Genomic DNA, 21,962 nt, shown 5'->3' on the forward strand with positions numbered 1-21,962 from the left:
GTTTCCCAGCTGGGGCGTCGTCCATGTTCGGGTTTTCCCGGATGATTTCGGTCACATTCGACTCCGCTTCGACTCCTGTTGCTTACGGTCGGTTTGGTGTTCGTTTTTAGTCGGATTTGCTCGGAATTGTTCGGTCACATACGTTCTTTTTAAATGGCGTTGTCACCTGGGGCCTCATGTACAAAGACTTGCGTTGAATTCATACTAAAACATTGCGTACGGACAAAGCTGTAAATGTGCGTACGCACAAAAAAACCCAGATGTATGAATCTCTGCGTACGAAGGATCCCACGCATATTCTCTTTGTACATCACAGTTAACGTAAAATTGAGCGCACATGCACGAGCACAACGCCACACCCAGTCTCCTCCCTTAATTAAATTAATTTAAATATGGTAATGAGTCCACTTTGGCAAAAGATAGCAGTAAGAAAATGTCGACAAGAAACGAAACTTTACAGAAAGTGAATGGAGGTGCTACTATCGGAGGTAGAAACGAAAAAAAAAAAAAATTGGAACTTTGTCCTCCGGAATTAATAACAAAAGGAAAAAATATGAGTGGGAGAGTTTGGCTGATGCCGTCAATGCAGTGGGATCTGAAAGTCGCACTGTAGAGTAGACTGAGTACAGTTGAGATTTGATTTTTCACACAAAAATAGACATTGAAAAGAAGTGAATTTCCACATGACACGCCACATGACATTTCATTAGCTTGTAGACTAAGATATTATCAATCAATAATACCCACAAGTAGTTTATATTTTCCACAATTAGCTCATAAAAATAAGGTGCTTTTTTCTCAACTTTGTCTCAACTGTACCAATATGTGGTACAGTTGAGACACCCATTTCTAATGATGTGAAGGTAACTAACCATTCATTGTAAATATAAAAAATAAATGTTTATTCATCCATTTATATTCATTCATTTTATTTAAATTAGCACTGGTTAAAATGTATAAAGCAGGAACAAGATATGTAACAATATTTATTAATAATACACAGTTTAAATATCACAAATATCAAATTTTATTTTCATTTGCGTCCTATGCTGGCTTATTATGACATTTAACCTGTTATCATAACGCTGAACAACTAAACAGTGTGTTTCCTAATAGAGCTCTATCGGGGGTACAGTAGATATGTGTCTCAATATCCCCCGCTGGCCACCTCGCACATTTCGCTAGATTTTGCAATTACCTTGCATGACACATGCCATGAAATATGCCAGTATTTAGGGCACAGAATAACGTTTGTGGTGATACGTTTAACAGTCACATAAGGATAATAAGCTATTCATTGTGGAGAGTGCATGGTGAAGTGAACGTCATAGCTTAGAAAAAAAAAAACTTTTCCCGATTTCTTCGGATCGGAGATGCGTCCGTTGTTCAAATTTCCCACGATCAAAGAGGACACTATACGCACGCACAGCAAAAATCACAACTTGTGCTTGCTGCGAACGCAAGTTATTTAAGGTGTCTCAACTGTACACATGTCTCAACTGTGCACAGTCTACCCTAAATGACCTTAAAAAGAAATGGTCTGATATAAAGGTGGACATTAAACCAAAGCTGTCATTGCCATAGACTAAGGGTTGTATCAATTTGCATATGCTTTTATATGTTCTTACTTAATTGCATAATTGATAGAATATTTCCACAAGGCTCATGTGACAATATATGTCATTTATTTTATAAACTGCAAATGAATAGCATGCTTCCCACAGGTGGTGGTGCGATAGACTTGTAGAACCATTCGTTGTGTAATGTTTGCAACTTCACTTCATTGCCTGTAAGAGTCGCCAACGGACAAAAACAATGAGAAATGTACGTACGCCAGACATGAAATTGGCGTGGAGGAACGCACATTCTCGCGTTAATTTCACTGTTAGTACATCCGACCGTGAGCGTGAAAGCTGGCGTACGCAAAGTTTTTGGGCGTACGCAAGATTGATACATGAGGCCCCTGGTGGCAGTTGTTACGCACAAAATATACCACCCAACTATTGTTTGAAATGTATTGTTAAAGTTATAAATACTGTCTCTTTCAACACGTATTCAATGCACTTTTTGTCAATTTAAAGAACTTCGAAATTAAGATTAACTTCTGATTATGTTTACATATAACATTGCTAAAGCATTAATCACCAAACAAGTAATGGCAAGCAAAATGAATGTACAACATAACAACAACAAATAACAATACAATAGGAAGGGATAGTTAGGGGAAAAAATTAAAATGTTGTCATTACTCATTTACCCTCAAATTGTTCCAAACCTGTATGAGTTCCTTCTGTTGAACACAAAAGAAGATATTTTGAAGAATGTTGGTAACCAGACAGTTGCTGGTTCCCATTGAGTTCCATTGTAGGATTAAAATACCATGGAAGTCAATGGGTGCCGTCGACTTACCAACATTCTTCAAAATATCTTCTTTTGTGTTCAACAGAAGAAAGAAACTCACACAGGTTTGAAACAACTTGAAGGTGAGTAAATTTTGACAACATTTTTGGGTGAACTATCCCTTTAATAAACAATATTTGTGAATGAAGTTGTTATTCTGTCCACAACAGGGCATGTACTGCCATCTAGTGGCCGACTATGTAAACGTTTGAATCCTTCGAACATGTTCTTATCTCAGCATGGCAGCTGTCGTATCTTGGCCTTTTCCGTCCTTTATGAATATTTCGTTTTTATTTAGATAATTTTGGTTTAATTTATAACACACAAAAGTGAACCAAACTTCACATTAGCTTACATGTAGCCTTATGTTTTTTTAAATGCACCATCACCGGCTGCACATAAACAAATGACCGCAGGGGATTTTTACAGTATACATTTTTATCACTACAGACTCAAAAGTTTTGCATGGCAGATACTTTAAAGGATCCCTTGGGAAATGTACACCATAGTGGAGTTCAAAGGAGTCCGTTGTGGATATCGCTGTGGCTACTGTAGGAATGAAGGAGGTAAAGCTTCATACGGTAAGTGAAGTTTGCATTATTTTGGATAAGGGAAGTATCTGCACAAAACAAACAAATTATTACAACACACAATAACCTTCCCACTTTCGTGTACAGTGAAAATTGTTTTTGTGGAAATGAACAAAGCAAGTTGCACCATTTTGTAAGGTAAGCAGCTTTCAAAACGATAGTTTTATTAAATAATAAATATTGTATTGCTTCCTTCCGTGCCTGTTGGGCTTTTATACCACTACAGGAAATGTGCGGTGAATCTGTGCTGTACTTCCGGGTCATAAAGCGCTCGAATCCTACTATGGTGAATGTTTTGTTCCCCTTTGACGTTGATTGCTTATGGCAAGCCGCTTTAACCTTCATTCATTCCCAGGATATTCTTGATATCAACAATTGAATATCCACTAGTAAAAATGTGAATTATTGTTATTGATGTCAACAATGACATAATCACTCGCAGAAATACGAATTCTTGATATTAAGAATACATTTCAACTAGTAAAAACTGTAATTCTTGATATCTGTATTTGTATTTCACTAGTTTAATGTCACCATAGGCTGCCATTCAAATTCTATTGTTGATATCAATCATTGATTTCTTACTAGTTGAAATTTCAATTTCACGTAGGCTATCAGAAATACAATTCTTACTAGTAAAAACCTTTATTTTTGATATCAAGAATTAAACTGTCACTACTTGAAATGTCTATTCTTGATATCAACATTTGAATTGCTACTAGTAACAATGTTCATTTTTGATATCAATAATTCAATTTTCACTAGTGACGATGTTAATTTCTGATATCATGAATGTGATTGTTACTAGTAAGAAAGCCATTTTAGATATCTGAAATAATATTGATATCAGAAATACATTTTCAGATATCAAAAATGAAATTTTTTACTAGTAGCAAATTAGCAATTCAATTGTTGATATCAAGAATAGACATTTCAACTAGTGACAATTGAATTATTGATATCAGTAATTCACATTTTTACTAGTAACAATTTAATTATTGATATCAAAAATTATATTTCTACTAGTAAGAAATCAATTCTTGATATCAACAATTGATTTTGAATGGCAGCCTATGGTGACATTTCACTAGTGAAAATATAATTACAGATATCAACAATTAAATTGTTGATATCAACAATTACATTTTTGATATCAACAATTAAATTTTTTATATCAAGAATTCAATTGTTGATATCAAGAATTCAATTGTTTATATCAAAAATGTAATTCTTGATATCAACAATTCATATCCTGGAAATTAATAAAAGTTAAAACGGCTTGCCATAATTGTTACTAGTAGAAATATAATCCCTGATATCAAGAATTATTATGTTAACTAGTGAAAATGTAATTGTTGCTATTCATATCCTGGGAATGAATAAAAGTGAAAACGGCTTGCCATAGTTTGCTTGCCCTTTTTGGGACGTCCAGTCACGGTAACCTCATTCACATGAATAATTGCTCACTTACTAACGGCGGTTTTTCAGAAAATCAGACCAATCAGAAAGCGCGCTGTACGAACGTCATGCAGCGTAATTAATATTCATGAGCCTGTCCTTACCAATAGTAGGGTTTGTTAATCGTACCTGGGCGAGCGTGGAAATGGCAGCGGGTGGATCTTACAGTATAGTGGAGTATTTTGGGGGAGATGACGGCTATCGCTGCGGTTACTGTAAACATGAAAATGGCAATTTCTCACACGGTGAGTGGGCATTACTCTGTTACTAATGGTTTGTGGTCAATATATCAGTGAATCGACAGAACGTTTGAGGGAAGCCGGGTTGGACCACTCTGTTTTGATTAGCGATGACTGTTTCGACAAGCGATGACTGTTTCATGAACTGATTAGCTTGGTTTGTCAAATGTTTAAACGCTTTATTAATATTATAGTATTAATTATATAGTTCCAAATGAGTTGCTTCATTGTCAAGTCAATTATAAACTGTAAGATGGTGTCATAATCTTTGTTTGTGGTGGATAGTGAAGAGCTTGTCAGCTGTCTGTCATTGACATGTCAGTTTTAAAGTGTATTTTTAAAAACAGAGAAGATTGAAATCATTTCCTGATGTGAGGGAATAGCAGAGGCCTGTTCATGTTTGTCCACCCCTGTCTGGACCTTAAAGTGATTTACTCCTATCCTATGTGCCATTCTTGTTTTTGCAATAATTTTTACAGTTCAGATCTTTACAAAAAGAGTGTCCTGGATTCTAACTGTTTATTCACCTTATTATAAACCGAAGTCTAATAAATAGGCTTAAGTGTCTATGTTGTGTAATCTAGGCAGTCAGATACAGGGTCACTGAGTTTATAAAATAATACATTTATTTACTCTACTATTTATTGTATATCAGGGGGTTTCAGTCTTTTAGATGTCCCAGATCATGTATGAGGGGCCCTAAAGCTTGAGAGGCATCTATATATTTTCTAGTATAAATAAAGACCCAATTTATACTGTGAAAAATATAAAAACAATATGTATATATGTTTCTATTAAGTTACATTATTATGTTTTCTATTCATTATAGTATTTACTAATTTTAAGATTATAATTTCTATTTATTTTAATCTTATTTAATCCTATTTTATTAATTAAGTAGCCTAATAATTATTAATATTTTACTTTTTTTTTCACTTAGACCTTCTAGCACTTTCTTTTATTACAGTTAGAGATAGAAGTCTTCTCTCAGTTTTAGAAAATGTATCATAGATTTATAGTTCATGGTTCCCATCATTCTGGAAAATGGTCCAGGGAATTGCCAAAGATTGATGGCCAATGGTTTATTATATTTACTGCATGATCTGACAGTTTTTTTGTACTACAGCCACCGGATAATTCACATCGAAATGTTTTTTTATTTGCCTTTATGATGATGATGATGTTAACAAATGGTGCTAAAAGTGGTGACGCAAGCAGATCAACAAGGATTGTTAGGAAGCGGTGTTGTAATAGCGGTAGTAATAGTGGTGCTAAAGATAATCTGATCCTAATCTGCCCTATGCTACATAATGTGGAAGCCATTAGGACGGGACGCGTTTGTTTACTTTGATTAAGCAGATAATTATTATCCTAAGCAACATGCTTTATTACCCAGGGCTCTGCGTAATACCTCAGTAACTCTTGATATCTCCATCTTCCACTGATTTATAGGCCGTCATCACACTTTTATAGTCTAGCCATGCAGGAGAATACAGTTTAATTGATTGCTTTCACTTTCAAGAATTTGAAAGTGAAAGTAAGGACCTGAACCTTTCAAAGTCAACATGAAATTATGTTTGTAACACATTTTACTTTTTATGATGTGACGCATTTCCTATTGAAACTGGATATTCAATGAGAAATAATGTTGGACAGGACTCTAATTTAGTGATTGCAAATTAATTTGGGAAAATTGGTTGTTACCAAAATGGAGCCGAGGGCTTGAAGATGTCAGTTGAAAAGTAAAACAACTTGAGGTGGAGAAAGTTAATATAAAACTATATGAAGATTCACTTTTTTTTTTTGTTGAGTAATGTGCATAATGCACAAAAAGTCCAAGATAATGCATTAAGATAGTGACTGGGGTCCGTTTTGGTTTCATCTTGACTTTTCAGTTCTATTTTATCTCTTATTTGGAAGTTGAACTTTTCTTTGCGAAGTACTTACTTATCAATTAACATAAATATCAGCACAAGTACAAATCCAGGAACAGCGGGTGCTGCGTGACTCTGAACAATCTAGAGGTGAATGACTTATCATAAACTTTTGACTTTATAACTCTCTATCAAATTTATGCAAAGAGATTGCATCATACCAGGCTAATGCTTAACCCAGAGGTGACATTATGTGCCATGACACAATGCCTGAACCCCTTGTGAGTGTTATAATAAGAAACACACCTTCGTAGTTTCCTTTTAATTGTTTTACTGTGTTGTGGTCCAGACTGGGCCTGAACTTTTTGTTTTTTATTTTACGCCTTTTCAATCTTTTCAGGGCTTGTTATTACCTGCTTTTTCTATCTGCCTCAAACCTAATCAGTGTCTATTGTGTTGTGTTCTGAAAAACCCGCCCTGTATGGACTAGATTAATGGATAAGTCCGGTAAAAACAAACCTCTTGTCTCTGTTGTTGCAGTGATCTGACCTGATGTTGCTTAATGGGTCTTTCTGGACTGTGTCGTGTTCTGTGCTGTTGAATCGTTTGTTTGTTTGTGCTCTGAAAACAATCGGCTTGGCCCGTAGACCTTAACAATGAGTGTCTGCTTTTCCTGGCCTGAATTCTGGAAGTTTTTTTTTTATTATAATTATTTTGTTAAATTTACATTTACATTAGGGTTTTTTGAGCGAATCTTTTTTTCCTCTTAGTGTTTTAACTTGAGCCAGCTCCAAAATCAGTCCCAATTCCCAACATTAAAATTGATTCAAATCAAATCAATATTTGGCCTGGTGGGTCCACAGCCATTACATATTTAAAACTGTAATATTCTATACTAAACCTAAACTAATCTTGACAAACTGCATATCATTTGAAAGCTTACAATCTCTATACAATTCAAAATAAATTACCGTAATTTATCAATTTGCAACAATAATATTTTCATACTCCTAAGGCGTGTTCAGACCTTTATTTTGAAATAGCGATGAACGTGAAAAATCATGAAAGAATGGTAGAAACCTCAGTTTGTTTTCATGCAAAGAGTCCAAAAGATAACATCCATTCAATTTCTTTTAGAAAAAAAGGTCTGAAAATGTTTTAAATATAAAGAAGAAAAAAATAATAATTTATAATAATAATAAATAAATAAAAATTTGTGATGTGGCAGCTAACTATAACGCACATACTTGTTCTTTTTATGTGTTTATTAGAGGTTGAATTCATATCAAAATCTGCCAAACTTCCCATACTTCTAGCATACTACATAGGATGTCTACTTCATAAATTGTATGAAAATTGTGGAAATAAATGGTTCAGATCACTCAAACCACATGTGAAAAGGAAGCGCCCTTATATGGGCAGTAAAGGGCTGGATCCCCAATGGCACACTTCATGTGGACTCGCTGTCTCTCGCCAAGTGTACGAGTCCGTAGGGTGTCCCATTCTGCATTTCAGTGCTCAGAAGTGTGCTCGCAAGTGCCGCCTTTGTGCCCTCGAACCCTCCACACGAGTTACCTACCCAGGAATCCTTGCGAAGTTGTGAACGGCCAATCAGATAAATGAGGGGAGGAGTTTCGTGGCTGTTTGACTTTCGGTGGCATAGTGTCATCAAGCCTGTCCCAAAATACACTCTCGCATGGACTTGAGGCCAGCGCCCCTTAGGTCTGCACTTCCTCACGTCACCAAGTGTGAACTCGAAGGAGGTCCACAAAGCCGGAGTGTGCCATTTGGGATCCAGCCTTGGAGTCTGGTTGTCACCTAGTGAAAAAGTTTGGTACTGCGCCCAAACAAAATCTTACTGAAAGCTCATTTTTTGAGATATCAACCCACAATTTGAAACACAACTTGTTCAGATTTTTGGCTTTGATTTTCTTGCAGTTTTAGAGTCCAACATGTTTTGAAAATATATATTTTATATAAAATTTGAATAATTAAATTTTTACATTGTACATTTTCATAAACTTTTTTCTATTTCCCTTTTTTAAATATATTTCACTTCTACAAAAATCTGCCAAATGTCTTCTTTAAAACAAGACCAATCTTACGTTTAGATATTCTAAAGCATACTTGAATTACAACCATTTAAGTTCGGAATGTGCCTATTATGTCTATTAAAAAAAATTAATTTCCCCACCTTTCTTATATGAATAAATCATGCTCTTAAAAAGGAAAGCGCTAGATTATGGAAAGATTAGTTCTGGCAAAAGTAATGCAAAAATTAAATAACATAATAAATATCAGATGATGTACTGATATCATATCATACATTGTTATTGAAAGGTTTAGACTGTGTTATTGCTTAAAGTATTTATGGAGATTCTGAACATGAATTTAACTAGCTATAAATCAGCTGATTGTACACTGACGTTCTTCTTTGGCAGATTAGAGGAGCATTAGCACCCCTTGTTTCTGTCCCAAAATCTACCAACAACCTAATCAGTCATTTCTGTTTTGAAATATGTTTTTTGTCAGCTTTGATTAAATATTATGTATAAGATATTCTAGCCTATTTCACATTTATATATCAGACATCCTGCCCTCTCGTTATTGATATCGGTATTACCATTTCACATTGAGACATGTATATTGTTCACTAATTTTTATTTGTGTATATGTGTCATTGTTTAAATGTTTTGTCGGTATTGTGTGGTTTTAATCTTTGTTTTTAGTCCACAAGATAGTGATCTGTGTTTATATTCTCCTCAGTGTTTGTATTGATTGGATTATAGCTCAATCTAGATAAAGAGACATCTTAACCCCACAGCCAAAAAACTGAAAGAATTCTCAAAGCTTTGAGGACAGATGTCCTATACGTGTCCCTGTGAGGGAGCTTAATTCTCCATGACGTCAAAGGAAACTTTTTCCCTTCCTGAACTGTGTCCATTTGAGGCTCACTGTGTCTCAGAACACAAGGCTATAAGCATCAGATGCCCTCCTGTTCTCATGTTCATGCATGTCTTTATTTAAGAGGTTTAACTTGATAAGTTTGTGTCGTGTATGATCTAAATAGTGTTGTTCTCTCTCTAGGCATGTGGTCCCATACTATGACAGTGCAGGACTACCAAGATCTCATCGACAGAGGCTGGAGAAGGTCCTGATATCAACTACTGTCTGACCTCTGAACTGTTCAATTCTAATAATGAGTGTTTCATAATTCAATCTTCTGACTTGACTTTAAATCATGTGCTGCATGATTAGGATTTCTTGCGTAATGTCTTAGCAGGAAACACTTTTACACATTAACAGGATGCATTAGTCTGGGCAGTTTAATGAGCTTAACACAGTGACAGATTCAGAGATACTCCCTGAGCTTGAACAAGACAAATGGTTCAATTCAACATGAAACCACATTTTAATCTGGATATATTTGGCAAGAAAACTGTACATTTATTCATTTTGCAGACACTTACAAAGTAAGTGAGTTACAAATGTGGAAAATCACAAGCAGAGTCAGCAATATTCATAGTGAACAATGGCAGGTAAAGAAAAATATATAATTTATTTAAAATGTATGAGCATACATTTAAATTTAAATTTCCTTATTGGTTTTTCTGCTGGGAATATCGTCAACGAATAATAATGATTTTATGAAATAATCGTTCCACACTGTTCATACCCCAATAAAACCCTCCCTCAAATAAACAACCTACAGCCTCCAATAAAAAAATAAAAATAAAATAAAAAATATAATATTGATATCTTAAAACCTTTTCAAAATAAAATAAATAAATCATCAGAGGATGCTCAGCTTAAGTGTCTTGAGAATTAGCTAGTAAATAGTCTAAAAAGGGGCGCCACAGTTTATCAAAGGTCCTTAAAGATCCAGTCTGTGACAGTGCATCAAAAGAAGGGGGTGAGGCATGTTTCCACTTCATAAGTATGAGACGTCTCGCTAGCAAAGTAGTAAAGGCTAGAGCCTTTTGAACCGTTACAGAAAGGTTAACTTCAACGGTCATCCCAAAGATGGCCAGAAGAGGATTTATGTCAAGATCTATGGCAAAGGCTTCCCTCAGAATTTTGAATATTTTAGTCCAGTAATCATATAATTTAGGGCATCCCCATAACATATGAATGAGATCTGCTGGTGATTGCTTGCACCTATTACATGCATCGCTGACAGAGGGGTATATTTTAGCAAGTTTAGCATTTGTATAGTAAACCCTATGCAGAATCTTACACTGTATCAGGCCATGTCTTGCACTTATAGATGATGTGTGTATGAGAGCAAGAATGCGCTCCCAATGTTCATCAGGGATTTCAAATCCCAAGTCTCCCTCCCACGCCGCTCTGGCCCTACTTGTAGAGGCTGGATTATTATTGTGAATCAAATTATAAATTACAGAAATACAGTGTTTTGAATGTGGTTCAAGCTTTAAGAAGTCATCCAATGGCGATTCAGGGGGGCGATTCGGAAAGTGAGGGAATAGTTTTTGCACAAAATGCCTGACTTGAACAAAATAAGTGGGAATTAGGTAAGTCAAATCTTTTGGAAAGGTTATTAAAGGACGAGAAAACTCCACACTCATAGAGATCATCAATGGTCTTTATGCCTTTATCAAACCATATTCGAAACGCCTCATCCATATTAGAGGGTGCAAAATTGTGGTTTTTAATTATCGGAGAGAGTGTAGAAGACCTATGCAACCCAGTCTGTTTTCTAAATTGAGTCCATATCTTGACTGAGTGAGATACTACTAAATTTGAACTAATGTTGGTAGGCAATGGTAGTTGAGAGCATATAATTGAGTGCATGAGCATATATTTAAAATAAATTATATCACTTATAAAAACAACTGAATTTTTAACCATGATTTTATTATAATTGGTTTAATGAACAATCATTGGCTTATTGATGTATGGCTAAATTTAAATTGTATTATATTTAAATTGATCTCCCCTTTGTTCTTTTCCTGTTTTTTAATTTTTTTTTAGAAGTGGCAAATATGTTTACAAGCCTATAATGAATAAGACATGCTGCCCACAGTACACCATCAGGTAAAAGCTTGCTTGTGTATATAGGATACTTTGTGATCAATTAAAATGAATATCTTATCGTTAAATTTGACTATTGAGTGATCTTCTTAAATGTGTATAAAGGTGCGGTCACACTACACTTTTCATTCCACTGACTTCCATTCTTACGCATGCAAATGCATCAGACCGTAAAACGCAAGCTCATGCAAAGTTTTGCGTTTCGCTGCGTCCAAAGTTGGGTGAACTCTGACACGTGAAGACGTGTTACCAGTAAAAGATCGATGCGTCACAGAGTGACCTCTTGGCTGAATTAAAAGAACGATGTTTTTGCAGTAAAGTTAAGTAGATTGTATATTTTTACATTTTGAATGTATTACTATTTGTTATATGTTTAATTCATGTTTATAAAGTCATATCACGATTATTGCAGTGCCCGAAGAAATTTAGCATGCTCAAAGTCTAGTGTGACCGCGGCTTAATTTGCTGGAAACAAATTGTGTGTTTGGTCTTTCTTTAGGCTATACATTAAAGGATTAGTTCACCTCAAAACAAAAATTTCCTGACAATTTACTCACCCCAATGCCATCCAAGATGTTCATGTCTTTCTTTTTTCAGTGGAAAAGAAATTAAGTTTTTTGAGGAAAACATTTCAGGATTTTTCTCCACACAATGGACTTCAATGGCAACCAAGATGTTGAAGTTCAAATCAATGCAGTTTCAAAGGGCTTTGAAGTACTTAGAGGAATAGGGTCTTATCTAGCGAAATAATCTGTCATTTTCAAAAAAAAATATTATGTCATCACGTTGGAAAGGTCACGACATTTAAAAAAAATTTCGCCCTTCCCTACTTTTTTGAACCGGAGTACATAGACAAATAACTTAGATAGATGATGTGAAGCGTGACCTTTCCAACGTGATGACGCAATACGTGGCACGTTGCAGACCAGCACAAGATGAACAATTCTGGTTAAAAAGTTAAATTTTTTTGGAAAATGACCGATCGTTTCGCTAGATAAGACCCTATTCCTCAGCTGGGATCGTGCAGAGCCCTTTGAGGCACTTCAAAGCCCTTTGAAACTGCATTGATTTGAACTTCAACATTCTGGTTGCCGTTGAAGTCCATTGTGTGGAGAAAAATCCTGAAATGTTTTCCTCAAAAAACTTAATTTCTTTTCCACTGAAGAAAGAAAGAAATGAACATCTTGGATGGCATTGGGGTGAGTAAATTGTCAGGAAATTAGGTGAACTAATCCTTTAATATGTTGACTGAATGAGGCATTTATATAGAACTTTACTAGTTGTTGTGCTTACTGTTTGGCAGGTGCCATGCCTTGAACTTCCATCCGTCGAAGACTCACAAAAAGACCTTGAAGAGAGTGAACAAGTTTCTCTCCAAAGGAGAGATGCCAGTGGAGCGGTGTGATGAGGGACATGAAGGTGAGCGAGCGATCGAGTGCCACTTAGATTATTTGGCTACTGGTGGTGATCAGTCATGATCCACAACTTGGTATCATGAAGCTGGATGATATGTTAAATGTTTATTTTATCTGTGTTTTGTTAAATAACTTGAAAACCTCTTCATTACATCCGAACGTGAAAATAACATGAGGGTGTGATGCCACAAATCGAAGAGGCCATATTTAAACACATCATTTACTTTTGAACTTGTGGGCTGGCTCATAAATTAGAGCCTTTTGATTACATTCAGTATTTATATTTAGTTATGAATTTTCTCCGATATGGAGATTCTTTTTTCAAATGACAGAAACCACCATTTCAACATTGAAAACAGATTAAAAATGAACAAGAGAATATTTAATAATTTATGATATGATATGATAACATCTACCTGCAGTACATATGCATTATATTTATAATGAAACATGTTAATATATGAGAAATGCCACTTAATGAATTGTGAAGATTAACATTTCTGAGTGACACAAACGTTTGTAATATAAAATGGACAGTTTGAAATGATTCACACCAAGTTTAAATCAAAGATTCTATTAAAATGTCTCTTATTTTCACAATGATGTTTAATATACATTGGCACAAAATCATATCTGAATATATCTGACTCGATATATATAGCCCAGTCAGAAGAGTTGCATCCCCAAGGCATGTTTTCTACAGGTATAGCCTCTGTCTGTTTCTTATATATTGTGGTCTGGTCTGATTTAATATGCCATCCCAGATGTTTTAGAAGAAATCAAAAGCCGTCTAAAGCCCTTCTCGTCCATACTTCAGAGGACAGTGGCTATAGCTGCAGGAAAAACCCAGTCGTTTTTGTCAGGTGCGCTTTGTGCTGTTGGCCAGACATTAACCAGACTCCCCTCCTGTCACCCAGGCATCATGTGTTATCCCTCACATATTTTGCTATTTTCTTCTCTTTTTCTACATGTCTTGTGTTTCTTGTGCTCAGTTTGTTTGTGTGGGTTTGGGCATGACACATTTTCTTAGTGTTTATGAACTAAAATTGTGTTTGCAAGTACAAGATCCATTTCATACCATTTAGACATACATTTATAGCTTGATTAAGGGTGTTTAATTTTATGTTAGTTCACTGAAAAATGACAATTCTGTCATTAATTACTCACCTTCATGTCATTTCAAACCCGTAAGAGTTTCGTTCATCTTCAGAACACAAATGAAGATCTTTTTGATGAAATCCGAGCGCTTTCTGTCCCTCCATTGACAGCTACGCAACTGAAAGCTAGTAAAAACATCATTAAAGTAATCCATGTGACTCCAGTAGTTTAATCTCAATTTTATGATGAATGAAGATGATGAATAAAAAGTCTTACGGGTTTGAAATGACATGAGGATGAGTCATTTTTGTTGAATTTTTTTCATTTTTGGGTGAACTATCCCATTAATGCACCCATTCCCAATTGTTGTTTTCGTTTCAAATGATTTGGGCTGCGTTTCCCAGAAGCATTGTAAGCGTAAGTAGATCGTAGAGTCCTTTGGTGCAGTTGGTTTACAACTTAGGCTCAACAATGCTTTTGGGAAACGTGGCCCTGCATAATTTGATAGTTCCAAGTATAAGTGTGATTTGAGTGAATCCCTGTAGTAGACGGCGTCACATTATCCATGATGGTCATCTTAAATTTAAATGTGTTGATTCTTTAGGAGAGCCCATGAACTCTGTGCATGAAGAAGATGTGCGACCCCCTCCTGAAGATCCACTGAAAATAGACCACAGTGAAATACAAGACATCACCACCAGCCTAGACACTGAGTCCTCCAACTCAACGCCCAGAGAAGACGCAGCGCCTGCTTCTGCAGAGAAAACCTCAAATGTTACGGCCAAGCCAGGTCAGTCTCTACACTCATTTAAGTCTCAAATAACACAGTTACAGTTCTTGGTTCTTTTCGTCCAAAGTAGCGATTGATTGATTGATTGATTGATTGATTGATTGTCTGCCAGCAAGTGATTCAGGCTTATAAATCTTTTTGACCATTTCATTAAAAAGAATTGGTTCATTTATCCTTGAATTGGTCTTACACTGGTCTTGCTGAATGTTTGCTGTTGTGTGCAACCAGTGAGAGCTTTGCAGTAGAAAGATGTGATGTCTTTATAGTGTCTTTGTATAATGTATAGTGCCTTTCCAATCACATTTAGTTCACACATTGTTTTTAGCGATTCCTTTGGCCTTGTTGTTGTAGAATCAGTTGCAGTGCAGCACTGGAAATATTGTACGAAAATTTAACTACGTTGATTCAGAGACTTTAAGGTTTAAGACTTTGATACTTCAACAATTAAGGCAGTGGTTCTCAACCTTTCTGACTGCAAGTTGTTTGTGGTTTACTGGATGTTTTTTGTTTTTTTACTTACAATTTCTAAGTTATTTTTGGAACTTGGCATAACTAGTAAAATGCATATTCATTGTAAAATTGCTCATTTTGTTTCAATATTTTATGAATTCACATTACTTTTCCAGGTCTTGAATTCACACTTTTAAAATTAGGCTTCCACATATATCCACATTTTTCAAGACCATCGGAGTCCTGGTTCTACAAAGAGAGAAAAACACCTGTTAACGGGGCTGATTTAAAATACAATTTGAGTTGTTTTAGCTTATTTTAATGCTTTTGTCTCATCCTAAATGACAATTTAAAATTCCCTGGTTGGGAACCACTGCATTAAAGGGCAAGTTCGGTATTTTACACTTAAAGCCCTGTTTTCAGATAGTTTCTGATGAAATACAATGGTTAAGATTGAAATTTGGACAAATGCTGCTGTCCTGAGAATTTTAGGTTTTTGTGGTAGCACCCCCCACCTATACAACGGTTGCATAGGTGCACTGGAAAAATCGTTTGTTTACAAAGACGTGAAACTCACCGAGTGGTCAGGGGTGTTCACTGATATGCTCACACAAAAATCGCTGCAAAAGATGCTTTCAAACAGGTGTTTTACCATTCGTTGTAAAACTGTGGACCTTTTTTTCCAAACGCCTCACACCCGTACATTCTTCCGTTGAGAGCTTGAATAATAGACTCTCCAGCCCAGTTGGTGGTGATAATGCACCTTTGCCAATTGCAAGCAAACCACTGGCATTTCATCGAATACACAGAAGAAGCAGAAGAAGAAGCGGCGGAGTAATACCGTAAAGGTGCTGCGGTCTCACAGCACGTCCTATACAAGTCAATGGAGTTGGACAAAAACTACGATAAAACCTGTTGGAAAGCATCTTTTGCAGCGATTTTTGTGTGAGCATATCAGTGAACACCCCTGACCACTCTATGAGTTTCACGTCTTTGTAAACGAAAGTTTAATGCGTTTTAGGAAGGATTATTCCAGTGCACCTATGCAGACATTGTTAAGGTGGGGGGGACTAGTAAGGGGGGGGGGGGGTAAGGGGGGGGGGGGGACTACCTTACTTACTAAATGACTAGTAAGTAAGGATAACTGTCTGATAAATGACTACTAGTAAGTAAGGATAAGTGTCTGATAAATGACTAGTAAGTAAGGATAAGTGTCTGATAAATGACTACTAGTAAGTAAGGATAAGTGTCTGATAAATGACTACTAGTAAGTAAGGATAAGTGTCTGATAAATGACTAGTAAGTAAGGATAAGTGTCTGATAAATGACTACTAGTAAGTAAGGATAAGTGTCTGATAAATTACTAGTAAGTAAGGATAAGTGTCTGATAAATGACTAGTAAGTAAGGATAAGTGTCTGATAAAAGACTACTAGTAAGTAAGGACAAGTGTCTGATAAAAGACTACTAGTAAGTAAGGATAAGTGTCTGATAAATGACTACTAGTAAGTAAGGATAAGTGTCTGATAAATGACTACTAGTAAGTAAGGATAAGTGTCTGATAAATGACTAGTAAGTAAGGATAAGTGTCTGATAAATGACTACTAGTAAGTAAGGACAAGTGTCTGATAAATGACTAGTAAGTAAGGATAAGTGTCTGATAAATGACTAGTAAGTAAGGATAAGTGTCTGATAAATGACTAGTAAGTAAGGATAAGTGTCTGATAAAAGACTACTAGTAAGTAAGGACAAGTGTCTGATAAAAGACTACTAGTAAGTAAGGATAAGTGTCTGATAAATGACTACTAGTAAGTAAGGACAAGTGTCTGATAAATGACTAGTAAGTAAGGATAAGTGTCTGATAAATGACTACTAGTAAGTAAGGATAAGTGTCTGATAAATGACTAGTAAGTAAGGATAAGTGTCTGATAAATGACTACTAGTAAGTAAGGACAAGTGTCTGATAAATGACTAGTAAGTAAGGATAAGTGTCTGATAAATGACTAGTAAGTAAGGATAAGTGTCTGATAAATGACTAGTAAGTAAGGATAAGTGTCTGATAAAAGACTACTAGTAAGTAAGGACAAGTGTCTGATAAAAGACTACTAGTAAGTAAGGATAAGTGTCTGATAAATGACTACTAGTAAGTAAGGATAAGTGTCTGATAAAAGACTACTAGTAAGTAAGGATAAGTGTCTGATAAATGACTACTAGTAAGTAAGGATAAGTGTCTGATAAATGACTACTAGTAAGTAAGGATAAGTGTCTGATAAATGACTACTTGCCTTGCCTCTAGAAACTTAGAATAGCAGAACATGGGATTCCACTGAGGATCAATAGAGGGCAGCATATGGCAAGAAATAAATGTGGTGGCTCCCTTGGGATATAAACTTTTTTTTCACATCATCTGTGTAAAATGATACTGCTAGTATTCCTGCCAGTGTCACTTCCTATGTTAAACAATTTCACCATCTTATCCTTTAGTTAAATGTAAAAATGTTTAATCTACTAGCTTTCCTCCGAGGGTGAAGTGCTGTGAGCCAAAACGTATAATAAATTCCCTGTAGACTTGAGGCACGAGGACCATACATCTTTGAATATGAATTTTAGGCAAATTAAAAGTCCCATTCATCTACAAGCCCCTGGAATGAGCACCCCCACAGAACAGTCCGGAAATGGGAAGGATTTATAGAGGCTCCCAAAAGGAGGAGAGAACTCTCGCTCTCTCCATCTCCAAACGGAAACCACCTGGTGACAAATTTATTGCCGCTTGCTTTATGACCATCTTTACGTCTGAGTTATGTCTGTTGTTAGCGTTGACACAGACGGAGCTAAATGACTGATTCCTCACCGGAGGTTAATGCTCCGGTTATAAACAACAGAATCTGTAAATGGTCTCTTTGGATATTTGAGCTGAATGAAGTGAAGCGAGTACACGTGAACAGCCTTAGAACTTCACTCATAATTCATGTTAATGAGAAACTAAGAAAGAACAATTAAAACTAGATTTGTTGTGATCCGAGCAGCGGTTCTGGGCAGTTTCTGAGGTGTTGAGTGGTTGCACTAAAAGACTAGGAATGTGTATTACAAAAGTACATATTGATTTCATGCTGACTAAGTGGTTGAGCGTTGTGTGTTTTGGTGTTGACTGTGCCAGTAAAGGCTGGTCCAGGTAGTAAAAGTGTTTCTCTTCCCCGCGCCCCCACGTGTTTGTTCTTCTTTCCATATGTTTTCCTTTCATAAAGGAGTGTGCCAGCTCTAATTCACCCAGCCCTGAGTCATCCCCGCACAGCAAATATACATTACACTGTCCCCTCAGGGAGTCCGCAGAGAGTGTGTGTGTTTCTGCAGGAGTAGTACAGGAATGTGTCTGTGAGTTCCTGCATGTACATGAGTGTGCGTAACTGTACATGTGTATCCATGAGTCCTCAAGGAAAGGCAGTTCTGGACTTTTTTACGAACTGTTAACTGCTAGAGAGGGAGAATGTGTCTTCCGCAGGAACGGATCTGTCAGAGTTTATCTCTCCCTTGCACTCAATGGCCCGCTTGCAACACCACGTGTTTATTTGCTAAAGGTCTATCAGACCGCAGTACAATCCGGTCAGTGTTTTCAAACATGGTAATATTCAGTGTTATTTATTTATTTATTTATCTTTAAAACGGTCCCAGCCAGAGGAAAATGAGCTCTCCGAGTTAGATCTTGGTTCCTCCTCAGGTTTGATCTTAAAGGAATGATCGATCATTTACGCACCATCGTGTCTGTAAACCTGTATGCATTTCTTGCCTCTGTGGAGCACAAAAGAAGATATTTTGAAAAGTGTGTGTGTGTTTTTGTATTTTTAAGTGAGTTGAATTGCATTTACGTCATTAACATAACACTGTCGTAACCGGGCGGAAAGTGATAAAGTGACAAGTGATTAAAACTTATCACTTCTATGTTGATCCTAAGCAGCTGTATTGCTTTCAAACCAATTGTGAATAGTCCTGGGGCCATGAACCCCCGTCAGCCGTGTTGAGGGGTTTTCTTGGTGTGTGTGCTTGAGTAGTGTGATGATGAATTCATACAATACTCTACTGTATTATAACCAAACAGCACCACACCGGCTCCTATCCGCTCAGGATAGTTCAGTTAAACAGTGCAAGTAACAGAACGCAGGCTTGTCTTCGACCTGGATCCGGCCCAGCATCTGCTCTAGCTCTCGTTCGTGTTTACTCTGGTTTGGAAGAAAGCCATTCAACATCTCTATCATCCCTGTGCCGTATTTACAACCCTGGCCGGAAACATTCCCTCCTCTAAGTCAACTGGAGGTATTAACAGGAAAAGAGGGAAGAATGAGTGTTAAGAAAGGGCTAATTGTCTCGATGACTCTGGCTCTTTGTCGGAGGAAGTCACAGAGCAGCGCTCGGAGGTCCTGAAGGAGGTCCCGCGTCTCATGCGAAGCGTGTAAAGGCCAGATTTATTTGAGGAAAGTGTAAATAGTCTGTTATCAATGTGCTTTTTAAAGCCGGTCCAAATTTGTGCTTTGTATTGCAAGTGTAACTAACAAGTTGTATCCGGTTAACGCTGCACTTCTAAAACAGTTTTTTTTTTGTAGCCTAAAATTAAAGTGAATTATGGACGAATCCCTTGAAACTCATCCAGAATGTGTCCAGGTCATAATTACTCCATTTTTGTTCAGGACTTTCTATATCGATCTATCAATCTGTCGATCGAGAGAGGACAGGATTTCTTTTTTTGTATTGTGTCATTTAAACGTCAATTAAGCTTATCGATCTAGCTATATATCTCTATAACTGTATCTCTATATCTATATCTCTATATCTATATCTCTATTGACAATTAAGCTTATCGATCTAGCTATATATCTCTATATCTGTATCTCTATATCTGTATCTCTATATCTGTATCTCTATATCTATATCTCTATATCTATATCTCTATTGACAATTAAGCTTATCGATCTAGCTATATATCTCTATATCTATATCTCTATAACTGTATATCTATATCTATATCTCTATAACTGTATCTCTATAACTGTATCTCTATATCTATATCTCTTTGTCTATATCTCTATCTATATCTCTATTGACAATTAAGCTTATCGATCTAGCTATATATCTCTATAACTTTATCTCTATATCTATATCTCTATAACTGTATCTCTATAACTGTATCTCTATATCTATATCTCTTTATCTATATATCTATATCTCTATTGACAATGAAGCTTATCGATCTAGCTATATATCTCTATATCTATATCTCTATAACTGTATCTCTATATCTATATCTCTATTGACAATTAAGTAAATTTTCTTGTCCTTTCTAAATAAAGACAAAAAAGCCCAAAAATATAACTTAAGAAAAAATAATTCTAATATGCTGATTTGCTGCTCTAAAAACATTTATTATTATTATAAATGGTGAAAAAAGCTGTACTGCTTCATATTTTCGTTGAAACGTGATCATTTTTTCCCCATAATTTCTTGATAAATAGAAAGTTGAAAAGAACAGCATTTATTTGCAATAGAAATCTTTTGTAACTTTAGTAACTTTACTGTCACTTTTGATCGGTTTTATTTAATGCATCTTTACTGAATAAAAGTATTAATTTCTTCACAAAAAAAAAAAAACTTACTTCATGACTTTCATTATGTCTTGTGGCCTTGACGCAGTAATGCAACAAATCATAATGGTTTTATAATTAGGCATCCTTTTTTATGCAGTATATAATTCCTTATTTTAATGAATTTTTATTTGATTTATACGCTCCTGACAGTTTCTGTGAGATGCGATCTCTCTCTCTCTCTCTCTCTCTCTCTCTCTCTCTCTCTCTCTCTCTCTCTCTCTCTCTCTCTCTCTCTCTCTCTCTCTCTCTCTCTCTCTCTCTCTCCTCTCCCTCTCCCTCTCCCCCTCTCTCAAACCGGGTTGAAAGGGTTTGATGGCAGGCTGACGCTCGTCGACGGCTGGCACAGGGACAGGCAGGAAATGGCCCTGCTTTCCTTATTGCTCCAAACAGGATGTCGGCGTGTAAACTGTTGACATGGGATGCCGGGAGCACTCCGAGGGACTGGCCCCGGTCCAGAGAGATGGGGAGGGAGTGAGCGGGTTATTGTACTGTATACACAGATATATACGGCCAAAGATTAATATACATTATCACACATAAACTGTTTTAGATTGATCAGTCCAACAAATGGTTCTTGACCAGTAGGGCAGGATGTGAACCATTTCATTTTGCAATTACAAACACTTCTTGTGTCAAATATGTGTGTCTGTTTTCATAATTGCCAGTTAATCAGCTCAAAGTCGCCTAGAGCCGTGTCTAGAGACCAGAGTATCACAGAGACTTTGGCAAATGCGTTGTAATCCCCAGCCAAGCATCCTAAAATCAAATGAGCAAGTTTTGCGCCAGCAAACACCTCTTAAATTATCCTCGGAAATGTAATTATAGCTAGAAATGCCTCAGAATTATGAACATTTTTAGGTGATTGAGTGGTTGACCGTTGTCAGAGATAAACTGCACTGCAAGTTCATGACTGGAGTGTGTGTTTGAGTGTTATCTTAGCATTACACCATTACTGTACACCATAA

General features: G+C 36.2%; 1 protein-coding gene across 3 annotated transcripts in view; it reads left to right on the plus strand.

Moving 5' to 3' along the window:
- The first annotated feature begins 2,603 nt into the window (after nt 1–2,603).
- ate1 (arginyltransferase 1) overlaps nt 2,604–21,962 on the plus strand; it is a 79,397-nt gene continuing 60,038 nt past the window's right edge. The window contains exons 1-5 of one of the 3 annotated variants that reach the window (XM_082153407.1): nt 2,604–2,981; nt 9,649–9,712; nt 11,554–11,616; nt 12,917–13,032; nt 14,731–14,916. In XM_082153407.1, the coding sequence (XP_082009533.1) occupies nt 2,897–2,981; nt 9,649–9,712; nt 11,554–11,616; nt 12,917–13,032; nt 14,731–14,916 (514 nt within the window). In that variant the 5' untranslated portion in view covers nt 2,604–2,896. Of the gene's footprint in view, nt 2,982–4,343; nt 4,694–9,648; nt 9,713–11,553; nt 11,617–12,916; nt 13,033–14,730; nt 14,917–21,962 lie in introns of those variants that run through there. The other 2 variants (XM_082153406.1, XM_082153405.1) reach the window with 2 other exon arrangements.

The sequence above is a fragment of the Leuciscus leuciscus genome (genome assembly GCF_965113295.1).
Source record: "Leuciscus leuciscus genome assembly, chromosome: 22".
Taxonomy (NCBI): domain Eukaryota; kingdom Metazoa; phylum Chordata; class Actinopteri; order Cypriniformes; family Leuciscidae; genus Leuciscus; species Leuciscus leuciscus.